The 13,150-nt window shown below is 51.3% G+C and overlaps 7 protein-coding genes across 7 annotated transcripts; 5 read left to right on the top strand and 2 right to left on the bottom strand.

Annotated features, from left to right (window-relative positions):
• Positions 1-30: 30 nt before the first annotated feature.
• On the bottom strand, positions 31-420 carry JN550_005551 (uncharacterized protein; the record flags this gene model as incomplete). Its single annotated transcript, XM_049317190.1, has 2 exons — positions 31-170; positions 258-420. 2 exons carry the CDS (start codon positions 418-420, stop codon positions 31-33), a joined length of 303 nt encoding a protein of 100 aa, XP_049172564.1.
• An 821-nt stretch (positions 421-1,241) lies between these two features.
• Positions 1,242-3,200, bottom strand: JN550_005550 (uncharacterized protein; the record flags this gene model as incomplete). The annotated part of the gene is made up of 1 exon (XM_049317189.1): positions 1,242-3,200. One exon carries the CDS (start codon positions 3,198-3,200, stop codon positions 1,242-1,244), a length of 1,959 nt encoding a protein of 652 aa, XP_049172563.1.
• A 137-nt stretch (positions 3,201-3,337) lies between these two features.
• Positions 3,338-4,698, top strand: JN550_005549 (uncharacterized protein; the record flags this gene model as incomplete). The annotated part of the gene is made up of 3 exons (XM_049317188.1): positions 3,338-3,565; positions 4,013-4,123; positions 4,177-4,698. The coding sequence occupies 3 exons, from the start codon at positions 3,338-3,340 to the stop codon at positions 4,696-4,698; spliced, it is 861 nt and encodes a 286-aa protein (XP_049172562.1).
• A 744-nt stretch (positions 4,699-5,442) lies between these two features.
• JN550_005548 (uncharacterized protein) lies at positions 5,443-7,000 on the top strand (the record flags this gene model as incomplete). The annotated part of the gene is made up of 3 exons (XM_049317187.1): positions 5,443-5,944; positions 5,998-6,466; positions 6,517-7,000. 3 exons carry the CDS (start codon positions 5,443-5,445, stop codon positions 6,998-7,000), a joined length of 1,455 nt encoding a protein of 484 aa, XP_049172561.1.
• A 594-nt stretch (positions 7,001-7,594) lies between these two features.
• JN550_005547 (uncharacterized protein) lies at positions 7,595-7,991 on the top strand (the record flags this gene model as incomplete). Its single annotated transcript, XM_049317186.1, has 2 exons — positions 7,595-7,862; positions 7,915-7,991. The coding sequence occupies 2 exons, from the start codon at positions 7,595-7,597 to the stop codon at positions 7,989-7,991; spliced, it is 345 nt and encodes a 114-aa protein (XP_049172560.1).
• Positions 7,992-9,225: 1,234 nt separating this feature from the next.
• On the top strand, positions 9,226-11,274 carry JN550_005546 (uncharacterized protein; the record flags this gene model as incomplete). The annotated part of the gene is made up of 6 exons (XM_049317185.1): positions 9,226-9,763; positions 9,823-9,942; positions 9,993-10,142; positions 10,199-10,358; positions 10,407-10,561; positions 10,613-11,274. The coding sequence occupies 6 exons, from the start codon at positions 9,226-9,228 to the stop codon at positions 11,272-11,274; spliced, it is 1,785 nt and encodes a 594-aa protein (XP_049172559.1).
• A 707-nt stretch (positions 11,275-11,981) lies between these two features.
• JN550_005545 (uncharacterized protein) lies at positions 11,982-13,001 on the top strand (the record flags this gene model as incomplete). The annotated part of the gene is made up of 1 exon (XM_049317184.1): positions 11,982-13,001. The coding sequence occupies one exon, from the start codon at positions 11,982-11,984 to the stop codon at positions 12,999-13,001; it is 1,020 nt and encodes a 339-aa protein (XP_049172558.1).
• Positions 13,002-13,150: the final 149 nt, after the last annotated feature.

The following is a 13,150-nucleotide window of genomic DNA, read 5'->3' as shown; positions in this document are numbered from 1 at the left end:
CGAGGTTCACTTGGCCGTTAAGACTACGACTCATGAAGCTTTAGGTGAAACCCAGTACGAAACCCATGGACTAGCACCATCTGCATCATTGCAATACACTCCGCCAGCGGGGTTTCGTGTAATGTTCTGCCCAGTTCCCGCGGTGCATGTACCATCATAGTACGCAGTGACTGAATATTGTCCCGGTCATTAGCCATCTTCATACATATAGGATCCATCATCTAGCATGAAACAGTAACAGGTCATAATCTACTTACAATCATAGTCGTCAAGCAGGTCAAGGTACATTGAGTTCCAGCTTGACCCTTGGTTACAGAAGCCGACATAGCCAGTGCCGAAATCCCCGTACCCAGGGTTGCTGTCACTGCAGCCCTTTACTCCGTATGATGTCAGGTTCCCGATATATGTATCGTCTCGCATGATGACTGCAGCTTGCGCTCCTAGGATCAAGGGGTAGATTGAAGCTAACATAGACTGAAAATGCATGATGTCAATCTTGAATGAGATGTAAACAGGTAGTAACCGAGTAATACTCTTTATATTTCAGTGACAGATACAGGTCCTAACGGGATCCGAGCCCGTCGCTCCTATATATATGCGTGTCTTTCTCTACATGGTGGCGCATTCTCAAGCTCAGGTAGGCTGAACCTGATTCACTATGGAACCCGTTGGCTGTGTTCGTCACGAAGAGAGGAATTGTGTATCTAGTAAGCCAAAGTTATGACAAGACCGAATGTTGCATATAATGCCATCATATTGGGGCGAGTTCCGGTCAATTCTGTGGAGTCTCCAAACCACGCTGCCAATGAGGACCCCCACCTAGGACTCCAGAAGCAGGCTCCCGATTAAGGAGACCTTGGCAAAGTAGATGGGATGTCTACATGTTCTTAAGCTCAAGGCAATCAATTGGTGCCTGGAGAAGCCTGCAGCTACCCGTCCTGACGATACCGACCCTAAGGTTCCAAAAACCTAAAGCCAGGCTAGTAAACGCTATGCATTTGCCCCGATCGGATCACAGCCAACGCCAAGCACGGGCAACAAGCTCAAGATTCACCCAGGACAAGTTGTCCGATGCCAATAAACCTGAATTCGGATTACCAATGGCAGTGCCGAAGCTTAGGCATCGATATTGACTTAGGATCCGACACATTGATCTCCCGAAGCGCACAAGTTGCAACATCTATCCGGAAGAGACGCAAGTAGCCAAAGCAAGTTCATATCTCATTATCAGGGGTATTTCTCTACCACTCGAGTCTATCATCACACGTCAAGGCCACGTCATGGCGCTCGTTACCCTTCCAGACTTTTGCGGCCGAGTTGCAGGCTGCCACGATGGTTCTCAAATCGCTGATCATGCCTCCTGGCCCACTGGCATACACGACTGTACGACCACGTACCGTGTTGTCTACAAAGCTGTTGACCTTCGCCTTCAGGTCCGGGTGCGTATTGTGGTCAACGTCGCCGATCCTTTGCACTTCCCAAGATCCACCGCACACCGATGGCGATGCAGAAGACGTGGACCCAACTTCCTTCACGGACGCATCCTGGCTGCTGGTTTTCCCGTCTTTCAGTGAGGGTGATGGGCTGTGCTCTCGGGTTACGTATACGTTAACGGTGACGCAGTGAGTTTTGCTGGCCTTCCGGATCGAGTCAAGTTCAGACTGAACCCATCTGATGTCGTCTTTTCTCCGAACAGCCCAGATTAGCTCAATCTTACGATCCCTTGTGCACGGCTGCTGGATCAAACTGAGGAGCACTGGGAGGACGTAGGTAATGCCTGTACCGCCAGCAATACAGAGTACGTTTGCATCCGGCGTCAGGCTCTCCATAATAGATTCGCCGTACGGACCCGATAGAATCAAAGGTGTTGTGGCCGTCGACTTCTCCGAAAGCTTCTTCACGGCCAGCTCGGCGATTTTCTTAGTCTCGCCCTTCTTGGCTCGGAGGATATACGAATGCGCTACCAGGCCATTCTTGACTTCGGGAAGGTTCAGTGGTGTGAAGGGATGCGACTGCCAGATACTGCTCTCAGTAAAACATAGATAAAAGTGCTGGCCAATCTTCCAAGCGTCCTGATTGTGTGCAAAATCCATTCGCACAACATCGCCATGTTCGGAGTCAGCAAAGTGTGTAAGCTTGGCGTGGGCGGCCTTGAAGCCCATCGAGCCATCAGGCAGGTATTGGTAATGAATCAATCCGCTTCTGACAAGTCTGATTGCCCGGTCTAGGCCCCAAAGGAGCAGAGAAGGGTACAAGAAGCAGCTCAACTGAGCCCAGTGGCCCCAGCATGCGCCGATATACACCATTGCCAGTACGTAGTGGGCTTTGCGAAAGGTTTCGTAACCCGTCAACCGAATGCCCCAAGGTGTGCTAAGGCCAAACAGCAAAAGGATCAAAATCATAGCCACGATGCCCCAGATCATGTAGGTTTGTGTGATCCAAGTAATGGCAGTAGTCGGTTGGGGTTGGTAAAGGCGAACCTCAATGACGGTCCAGCCAATGGTGTGGACGGCACTCTGAATGACAATGATATAACCAAGCCATCGATGGAGGAAGTTGAAGCTTTGATAAGGTACACCCGTCAGCAGAGAAAGTAGCGACTCTCTGCTGGCCAGCATGATCGAAAGAGGCGTCAGCGCATATGCAAGGATACCAACTCGATCAGCCCATGGCCCGAGACTCGTTCTGGTGTTGTACAACCCAGGGCTCTTCTTGACGGGAGTGATCCAGGTCTTGTACACAATGCCAACAAAACTCCAAATCAAGAGATATCCAGCTAGCGCGGCAAGGATAAGTACCTGCAGTCTTGTCGTTCGACCAAATATGGCCCGGACTGAATCAGGTAGAAGGTACGATCGCGTGCTGGACGCAATTGTCCTCCTTAACCGCGATGCGCGCCCCAAGCCATTTGCCCCCTTTTCGCTGTCCACCGTGACCACATCCTCCGTCTTTCGAGATGGCCATGCTCGACGAGCAACTGCCCATGCGAACAGGATACCCCCGATGGTACACCACAGGATGCCAGAATAGAGCATGCCAATATCATGAGCTCCGTAGACGAGGTCTAGATACTCGCACGACCCGGCATCGCTTGTGCAGGGCACATCCCGATCGACATAACCCCAATGAGGCTCCGTTGATGTTGCCTCACTGTGGTTCTGGATGTGGCGAGCAGTGAGATGGCTCTCCAGAGTCGCCATCTTGCCGGACTGGCGTGAAGATCAGGGCCAGAAAGGTGGTATGTTGCTCGCGACCGCTGCGAACCCGATGGTCTGGAAAGTTTCGCTTGTTTCAACGGCTTCCGCAGCCAGGCCGTCGAGGGCCACCCGGCCGATATATGGACGGGCTCATCTGCCCATGGCTCGGGGCGGGCTGGCCGCTGGTCGCGCTGGAATCGCACCAGAATGGCGGCTATTTGCCTGCCTCTTCCCACATCAGCGTCACGGCCGCTCAGGCTGTTACGCGAGAAACTTGCTCAGATGCCCACTGCGATCTCCGCAAGGTGCGTTTCGCCAAGGCGAAATATGGGGATCTGAGCGGCGAGGCTCCAGTTGGATGGGCCCTGGTGAGTGCATTTTCCAGGGGTCGGCCGCTGACCACAAAGCTTGGCGAGCAAGATTCACTGGAGAAGCGCCAATGACAGCAGCGCTATTCAATTGATCTAGGGGTCCGGCGACCCACGGGGGGCACAACCATCGGGATCCAGCCCCTCACGCCGTGCTACCTACCGTGGAGCCGGGTTCGGCCACGTTGGGATAAGAGGAAAAGGTGCCCATCAGGAGATGGACCAGATCATTCTTGGCCCAATGGTTGAAACACGGTAATATTGGGCTCTATCCTGCTCTCATCCACTTTCGCATCATCCGATACATCCTTCGTTCGAGGTTGACGCAGTCAATATCTCGTGACAAAGATATTTGAACTCTGCCGGGGGCCGTGGGAGTGCTGTTTATCTGCGAAGCGTGCGCGCGGGCAAACCAAGGAGCCGAGGACTGACCAGCTTCGACATTAGACAGGCTTCTGGCACACCTTCGAAGCACCAACCAGAGACCAAAAACAGTCAGTCGCGAGGATGGATATGAGCAGCCACAGTATGAGCAACAGCTCGGACTGCCAGGTTTCCGTACGTACTTGTCCGTCAGTCAAAGCAGGTCCAGCCGCTAACTCGCGAGATAGATGTTGTGGAACTGGTATACGATAGATGCCTGCTTTCTCTCAGAGTCGTGGCACATTACCAATAATGGCATGTTTGCCGCAACCTGCATTGGCGTGATACTACTGGGCGTGATCTTGGAGTTCCTGCGACGCGTCGGCAAGGAGTACGATGCCCTGATCCTGCGGCAGTTCCAACGCCATGTCTCCGCGCAGGCTGCATTATCGAAGGCATCGAAAAGTGCAGGCGCATCGTGTTGCGCTCCAGCAGAAGTCGGAAGCACAGGGCCAAGGATCGTCACATTCCGCGCCACGCCGCTGCAACAGCTGGTCAGATCTGTGATACATGCGATCACATTTGGACTCGCGTATATCATCATGTTGCTCGCCATGTACTTCAATGGCTATATCATCATTTGCATCATTATTGGAGCAGGCATTGGGAAGTTCGTCTGTGATTGGATGGTGCACAAGGTCGTCATTGATGATGAGGACTCTCAGGAGGTACCTAAGGGCGTCGAAGAGCCGACAGTGTGTTGCGGTTAGGCTTTTTATGAAATCACGAAATGGCGTAATGGAGTTTAAGAGCAATTTTGATGCCCGCCGGTTAGGGGAATATTAGAACGAGGGGCGTCCTTCGCCCTTGCGGAGGCTATTTTGGTGCTGTTGTTGGCGGCGGATACCGATGAGCGTCCATGTCTGCAATTGGTGCTTATATGCATCAACAGGTTCATCGGTTAGAAGCAATATAATTGATACCCCTATGGCAACGAAGCAGTGGGCATGGACTGCTTTTGGTATAGTAAATCCCAAAACGTCAGTCATGAAGTCTTCTAAACAAGCAACTGGGTCATACCAACGTCCCGGCGATTAGAAGAACATTGACTTTCAATCAACTCGAAGCAGTGCAAGGGTGGGCAATCTGGGGCCTTGTGACCATCATCAGCCCTACGTTTATCGCAGCACGCGAAACTCTACCTAATTGGGCAAACACACCCAAGTTTTCCCCGCAGCACAAAGGGACCATAGCAGCAATAGGCCCCATATGCCGTCTCGTCAAGAGTTACCCCCAACGTCACTGGCTGCCGATAGCACTGTCAGATCCGGCTGTGAAACGGTGGGGGAGATCAGGCTCGTCCGATAGGGCAATATCAGCGTTGTGACTGATAAGGATGTTGACCAGATATAAGGAATAGGGCCATGATGCATATGAAATGCGCAACACTCCATGGTAAGTCGGTTTGCAAAACCAGCCAAAAGCCGCCATCGTCCACTTTTGTACATTTCATAATGGGTCACGACACATCTGCTTGGTGGCATGGAATAGAATCCATCCCGATGCTGGGGCTTGCAATCCTCGGGTTCGTGGCAATAGGATTGCTCGTCGCCTTTCTTGCACCGAGGCAACTGCCTTCAAGAATCCGTACCCTCTACCAGGCCGTGGATGAGAAGCCAGAAGCCTACCCAAACGCCAGCGTCTTCCCTCCGTCAAGACGTGCTGCTCTCGAGAAGCTCCTACCCAGGTCCCAGATCGTGAAGAAGGAGAATGTTGTTCCGGTAGCAGACTTGAAAAGGAATCAACTTACCACTAAGGGGACACAAGATCTAAACCGGAAAGATCAGTTCACACCCACAGGCATTCTGACGCAGGAGATCAAGGCCCTTGGAAAGTTTCCAGACTACTCAGTCCTGAGTGGTGTGCCTCATCCTAAGCCAAACCCGTCATTTGACATATCGAAGGCTGTGTTTCGGCCGTTTCGACCTTTCAGATGGAACTATCACCAGACAATGTGTAAGTCAAATTTCACGGAGTACGTGACTAGTGACTCTAACGACTTCGTATAGCGTTGATGAAAATGGAGTCTGACTACTGGATTGAACTTGAGCATAATTACTTCACTCGCATGAAGCAACGCATCGACATCTGGGAGCAACATGGTGAGAGGATCATGTTTGAAGCGCCTGGTTCCGAGCTGGCCAGCCGGGAGTTGATGGAGATGGTGTTGCAGAACATATGCATCAAGTATCCTCACTATTTCCAGCTGGAGGAAAACAACACGATTCTTCGAAATCGCCTGCTGGATACGTCGATAGTCATTGGCTCTATGCCGGCCCTCGAGGTGCTGTACCGCACTATCCCAGAAGACTTCGCGGTCATGTGCCGCAACGAAGAGGACGGGATGTACTATCTGCGCAGCGCCATGGTCTGCAGCTCTGTCGGATGGAATATTGGGTTGCATAAGAACAAGATCCTTCGAAAGATTCACGATGCTGTCCCGCAATGGGAAGAGAAGATGGCTTTCTCAGTTGACCGGTCAGTAGCGACTAATGTCATGATCCAGACTTCAGGCTAAACACGCACAGATGGTTTACCAAGCTGCCCACAGATGCACCGGTACAGAGAGGTTCGTGGGGTATTGAGGACTGGGAAGCTTTCTTTTGCCCAGAAGACCACCCACGAAGCGCATTCCACGACAACGCTTCGGCGTGCAAAGTGGAGGATCTACAGCTACGATGCGATTGGCAGACCTTGAGGCGCCTACCCATTTCCGGGGCGGTGGTCTTCAATTTCAAGGCCGTATTCACACCCTTGGTTGAGCTCGCCAAGGAGCCATACGTACCAGCGTTACTCCACCGGGTGATTACCCAAGGACAGCGAGAACTGATCAGCTACAAGATGGAGCCTCACGTCAAGCAAGTGGCTGAGGAAGCTTTGGAGCGCTGGGCGAAGAAGCAAGAGGAAGATGGCGTAACTGAGGCAGGCTGGCAGGTTGGCACATTAGAAGAAAGCCCCTTCTTCCCAGGTTGGCAAGAAAGTGCAGACTTTGGAGGGTGTCCCTGCCGGTAGTCGCCATGACCTGGGTATAGGCGGCGCATCTAAAACTCGGCATATCGAGTGTTTCCCTAGGAACCTAGGTAGTACCTGGTATATCTAGATACTCGTGTCCAACAGACAACATATTTATCGATTATCAGCCTACCTGCTCGCTTGCTCGACAACCTAAATACACATAATTAACACCATAGCACCGTTGCAAGGAAACTCGAGAATTATCTCGAACCGCTGGAGCGAGTATTTATATCGATCGTGTCATAGATAAGAAGACAGAACACCCATCTGCATTACATGCGAAGAGATGTTGCCTCTTCTACCACTGAAACTACATCAAGTAGAAAGTGTATGGGGTAGATTAATCGCTGACCAAATCATCCCCGCCGTGATGCTGTGCTTAGAGGGGCTAGAACAGATGGGGCTCGGGTGCGTTGTCGCTACTGAGTCCCCGCTGTAAAGAACAATTCCGCGCCAATGCGGGCTAACGGGGCCCCGCTGAAATTTTGCTGATAGCAAGCCTTATCGCCCAAAAATTCCCATGTTCTGCAGTGCCTTGTCGACCATCATCACCTTCACAGCCAGAGTCAACCGGCCGTCCGTACCTCCACGATGCCGTCCGTCAAGAACCCGAACGGTCCCTCGAAGAACCGCCTGGCTGCGCGCCGCGCCAGTGCTCGCAAGCGAAGCCAGAAGGCGTCCGCCGCCGGCCAGACCAAGGTTAACAAGGCAGACCAGAAGCGCGGGGCCGGAGGCGGTCTCCTGCCGACAAGCGGTCCCAACAGAGCGCTCAGCGCCAAGGCACAGAAGAAGCTGGAGCGCAGAACGGCACGTGCCATGAAGAGGAAAATGGAGGCTGAAGGCGAGGTTGAAATGAAGGGTGGGTACACGGCTAGAAATGCGAACAAATTGCAGTGCTAATCTTGCTACAGATGCATCTGAGGTAAAGCCGAAGGACAAGAAGACGACTGACGAAGATGTCGCCATGGACGAGGACAACATCTCATGAACAAGGTCCCTCGCGCTGGCTACGAGTTTATGAAGTCAGGGGCATATCGCAAGAATCCATATAATCCACCGACAGGTGGAAATGCCTGCTGGCCGGAAGGTACGCCATACAACAAAAGCGCGACCAGTTGTCGCGGATACGTGCTCGCCACAAGACTGTGAACGAGATACACATGGTCAGACCTCCATAATTTGACTGGCGGTATTAAAACCGAACTGTCTTGGGAAAGTATTCAAGGCGAGGATCATGAGGAAATACTCGTGGGTACATAGTAGAGCTGCGATATCGCATAGCATCAAAATCCTACGTAACTTGTTCCTCAACCTAATCTAAGCTACACCGTGTTGATCGATTTTGTATGGTTGCTAAAGAGTTATGCTTATTGCGACCTCCCATATCCGTCGCATTGGGCAATATTCCCGGGACAGTCATGCAGGATGTCTTCCAATCATAGTGTCAGGGGTTGATGGGATCCCAGCAACAGGGCGGCAGCATGGACATTGGCCTCACCTGTCGGCGCAAGAGCGGCTGAGATGTAACAGGGATGTCATACAGCATTTTGACTCTTTAAAATGATGTTTGGATCGGTTGTAGAAGCAAGACCGGGTGGACGGACAAGTCATGGCGTACAGTGAGAGTAAGCTAAGTGGTTCGGAAAACATTTCGCGGGTGATGTAGCCCGCTACCCAAAGCCTTCCAAATTGGAAGAGAGCCGGGCAATATACAGACCCATAATCATTTGAGAAATCCTTGAATCGAGCGAATATTCAATATGGGGGAAAGTAACCTTTTTCAATGAGTTCTGTCTTCGAACGTCACGACCGTATACTCCAGACCTCCCAGGCGCAGACCACTTTTCAGACGAGGTTGCAAGTTTAGACAGCAAGAACGGGATGGAGCAGACGATCGCAGGAGATGCTTTCCCATATGGATACCGTTTTCATCACATAGAATTCCATGCTATACATTGATCTGCGGGGAAATAAGGCGAATGGGGTGCATCTAGCCAATGGGACTCATTGCCTTGCAATGCAGTTTCCTGTTCCGAGATCCTGTGTGACATAGTAAGCACAAGTGTTCGAGTCAAGTTGAACTACAAATCGTAGAGTTATCTCTGATGTTATTATACTCGAACCATGGCCAAAAGACTTGATAATTGGCTCATCAAAAAATCCTCCCAACGTTCAAGCTTTTTATTCCTGGGCTGCTGAAGAGAACAACATAGTTGATCACGATGCCAATCCCTGCAATTCCCGCTGTGCCGGTCAACGAGGTCCCTCTTGATTTTGGCAAGAAAGAGCTGGAAACGGGCGGCCAACATGTCGAGCACGTCGATAGCGTATCGCCGCCCCAAGAAGCTGAAGAAACCGAGCACAAGCTGACGAAACACACGATCCTGGCATGTATTGCGATCGCAACCCAGATCAATGCGTACATAATGACGCTGTTGATACCTTCGACCACCCTGAACTACATCAACGCCGACCTGGGTCCTGACCCGAACTACACATGGATCACGGTATCTTGGACGCTTGGTGCTTCTGTGATCGTCTCGGTCGGCGGGAGGCTGTCGGATATATTCGGGCGGAGATACTTTATGATGTTCGGAGCCGCCGTCTCGATTATCGGTTGCCTCGTGGGTGCTAATGCAAAAAACATCAACATGATGATTGGTGCCGGAGTCCTGTTTGGCATTGGCAGTGGCTTCCAAGAGATGGCATACGCAATCATACAGGAAATGTTGCCCAACAAATACCGGATCATAGGCGTCGGTATGGAGTGACCAGTGCATGCTCAACTGGCTATGGCATACTTGCTAATGCTCCCCTAGGTTCCTTGGATGTTTCCCTTGCCCTAGCCTTTGTTAGTCCGGTCATCTCCTATGCATTCATCGCCTATCATAGCATTGGGTGGCGAGGGGCATATTGGTTCATGTTCTCATGGCACATGTGTATGTCAGATCAATCCAGAAACTTTCGGGTATGTTTCTGACCGTCACAGTTGGCTTTTTCATGCTCGCTGTTTTCTATCATCCCCCCACTTTCAAATTGAAACACAGAGCCGATGGCAAAACGAGATTGCAGCTACTCATGGAACTCGATTATGTTGGCCTGTTTCTTTTCGTCGCAGCAAATGTATTGTTCCTCCTAGGTAGGTAACGGACATATCGGCGTTCCAACCCGGCCAAACTTACATTGCCATCATAGGTGTCAACTGGGGCGGTAGAGCCTATGGTTGGAGCCATCCGGCAGTCATTGCCTCAATGGTGATCGGCATTGTGTGCGGTGTAATCCTGGGGATTTGGGAAGCATACGCTAATCTCAAGTACCCTATGCTGCCTCCCAAAATGTTCAAGAAGATTAGAGAGTAGGTCTACCCCAGATGAGATAGATGAAGATGTACTAATGTGGAAAGGTTCGATATGATCATCGTCGTATGCTTCGTTGGTGGCATGCTTTACTATAGCATGAACGTCTTGTGGCCTCGCCAGTCACAGCTCTTCTTTGTCGGCGCTGATACGCCAATCATTCAAGGTGTTTATGCGATGATTTTCTCGTGCGGAACCTGGCGTACGTGCAATGCCCGACATTCCGTTTCGCATCATGGCTAACAGAGAACAGTCGCTGGGATCATTGTCGTTACTATGTGCTCGCGCGTTCACCGTGAAAAGTGGCAGTTGGTCTTCTTCATGATTGCCCAGACGGCACTCATTGGCTCACTCGCCTCTGTTGGCCTAGAAGATAAAGGTCAAGCAATCGTTACTATCGTTATCGGGGCAGCTATGGTCACGCCACCACAGCTGATTTCATTTACGATGTTAAGCTTGACGCTGGATGATCAAAACGATATAGGCATCGCTGTGGGCCTTGCTGGCACGTTCAGGCTTCTAGGCGGCGCCGTTGCGACGGCGATATATACCGCCATCCTTTCCACCAAGTTCTCCCAGGTTGTGCCCTCGAAGATGGTCGACGCTATTCGGGAATCTGGTCTACCGTATTCGGACAGCCTGCTCCAAGCTCTGGTAAAAGCAGCTGGTACCAATACTGCAGCCGCTTATAAGGCCGTACAGGGTAGTACACCAACTTTGCAGGCGGCTGCGGCGATGGCAACCAAACATGCATATGTTGATGCATTCTCGCTGGTTTACCTAGTCGCTATCGCCTTTGGGGTTGTGGCCACTGCTGCATCATTCATGACGGTAAATACAGACATGAAACTGAAAACTATGGATAAAGCGGTATACTTGAAGGGAGAGCGACCCAAGCATGAGGGGGTTGTTTGAGCGCTCGATATACCTTATAGATTAGGCACTGTGAGAGTAGACCAACTTGGATCTGGGGGAACTTTGAGAAAGACCGTGCGATGCGATAATAGCAAAGGTTCGACTGAGCCATCCACACGACAACATTATGTGGACAAAGACGTAAAACAAACTCCTTACATATAGACATGGTAGAAAAAGGGGTTCTTTTGAGTGGATGTCACCGCCAGCCTGGACGACTGGCGCCAGGTGCAACTGAAAAGGCCTGTGGGTGCGCCACCAATTGGAGGCCTTTTTAGCGCCTGACTTGTTCCACGCGTACCTAGGTATCTAGCCGCCAGCAGCCTGACCACACCACCAGTTGGCTGTATCCGTCACCATCACCGTCTCTTCTAGCCAGCGTTTTGGCAGCGTCTATTGAATACCCAGTCCAATATGATCTGACGACGTTGCTTACCCCACTGTCTGTCGCTTTCCTTTGAGGCCTGGGCGACATCCTTTGGAATCAGATGCATCCTTTCCTCACTGGCATTGTTCCTGTGCGTCTCAACCAAGCTTCTCAAACAATGCTCTTTCAGTAGCCAGACATTTGCCTCTCACTTGATGGATTTATAGCACCTGTAGTGGCTTAGCAGAGGCGAACAACGAGGGCTACTCAATCTTTTTTTTTCCACACTTGGCATGGTCAGAGTTTCCACAGTCTCATCATTGTCTGTGTCAAGCCTGCGATGCCAGCGCCATCAGATAGGCGTGAGCCTGTCGTACGATTTCATACACCTATGCCAGCTGGATATGTTTTCGTCCCGAAAGGGGATCGTTACATGACAGCAAACTGTCGTAAGGAAACACAAGCCGCGGGGGAAACCGTGTATGTTGTGGTCAACAAGAACAAGGCAGTGATCGGTATCCGCGTGCCCGAAAATGTTCTTGCTCGCGTGCGCGCCTCGGAAGCGTCGACACGCGCAGACCGTGCGAGTGCTGTCCAGAAGCGCGATGAAGGAATGGAGCGTCAGTTTCGGGAGGCTATAGTGAAGCTCTTCCCGAAAATCCCCGCCGCAGACACCCCGAAGGTCGTCAAGACAGCTATGCAAAAGGGCAGTGGTCGCGTGGGCAGGACTGGAAAACTGGAAGTTGAGAAGAAGGCGGAGCTGGCACTGCGTGCACACATTCGCCATCAACACACGGAATACGAAAAGTTACTCAGGAGTGGGACTCCAAGACTCAAAGCACGCGACATGACCCTGGATAAAGTCAATGAAGTTGTGGAGTCCTGGGATGGGCAAATATTGGCAGCGAGGCGTCAAAAGAAGGCGAAACCGCGGACGAGTAAAGCAAGACGACGAACAGATGCGAAATCGCCAGAACAGAAAATGACACAGAACCCACGCCACAGAGCATCTTCTACCCCAGAACGGTTGTCTGAAAGCAACGCAAAGTCGGCAAAGGGTGATAGAAAGGCTGTGGGATCAGGTCAGCATTCTGGTGGCAATAATTCCAGCAACCCGCCCTTGTTCCCGCAAGAGCGACGGACCCGTATGCTTCGGACGCGATATGCCAGGAGTGCGTCCGCCAGACGAGGAAAGTCTCCACATGGTGGTGATAGCAGGGCTCAAGCACCTAGTGGTGGCACTGGGAAATCGTTACGAGATGATGTATCAGATGTGCAAGAAAGTGACGAATATATTGACAGTGATAGCATGGTTTGGTCTGGAACAGATGAGGAAGATTCTGATTGGACATTGGACTGAGGGATGTCGGGTTCCTGTTTGAATGACTAGGCCATTACCAATGTTTCGTGAGGTTAGAGGAGGTTGTACGGATAGATACCCTTTATACTGGAGGATCCAATGAGACTACTGCATTAACAGTTCAAGGGTCATTGAAAAGCAAGCCAGAC

Source organism: Neoarthrinium moseri (assembly GCF_022829205.1).
Source record: "Neoarthrinium moseri strain CBS 164.80 chromosome Unknown scaffold17_Wmoseri_CBS_16480, whole genome shotgun sequence".
Classification (NCBI taxonomy): Eukaryota; Fungi; Ascomycota; class Sordariomycetes; order Amphisphaeriales; family Apiosporaceae; genus Neoarthrinium; species Neoarthrinium moseri.
The sequence above is the reverse complement of the archived record's forward strand: the minus strand, read 5'-3'. Positions and strand labels throughout refer to the sequence as shown.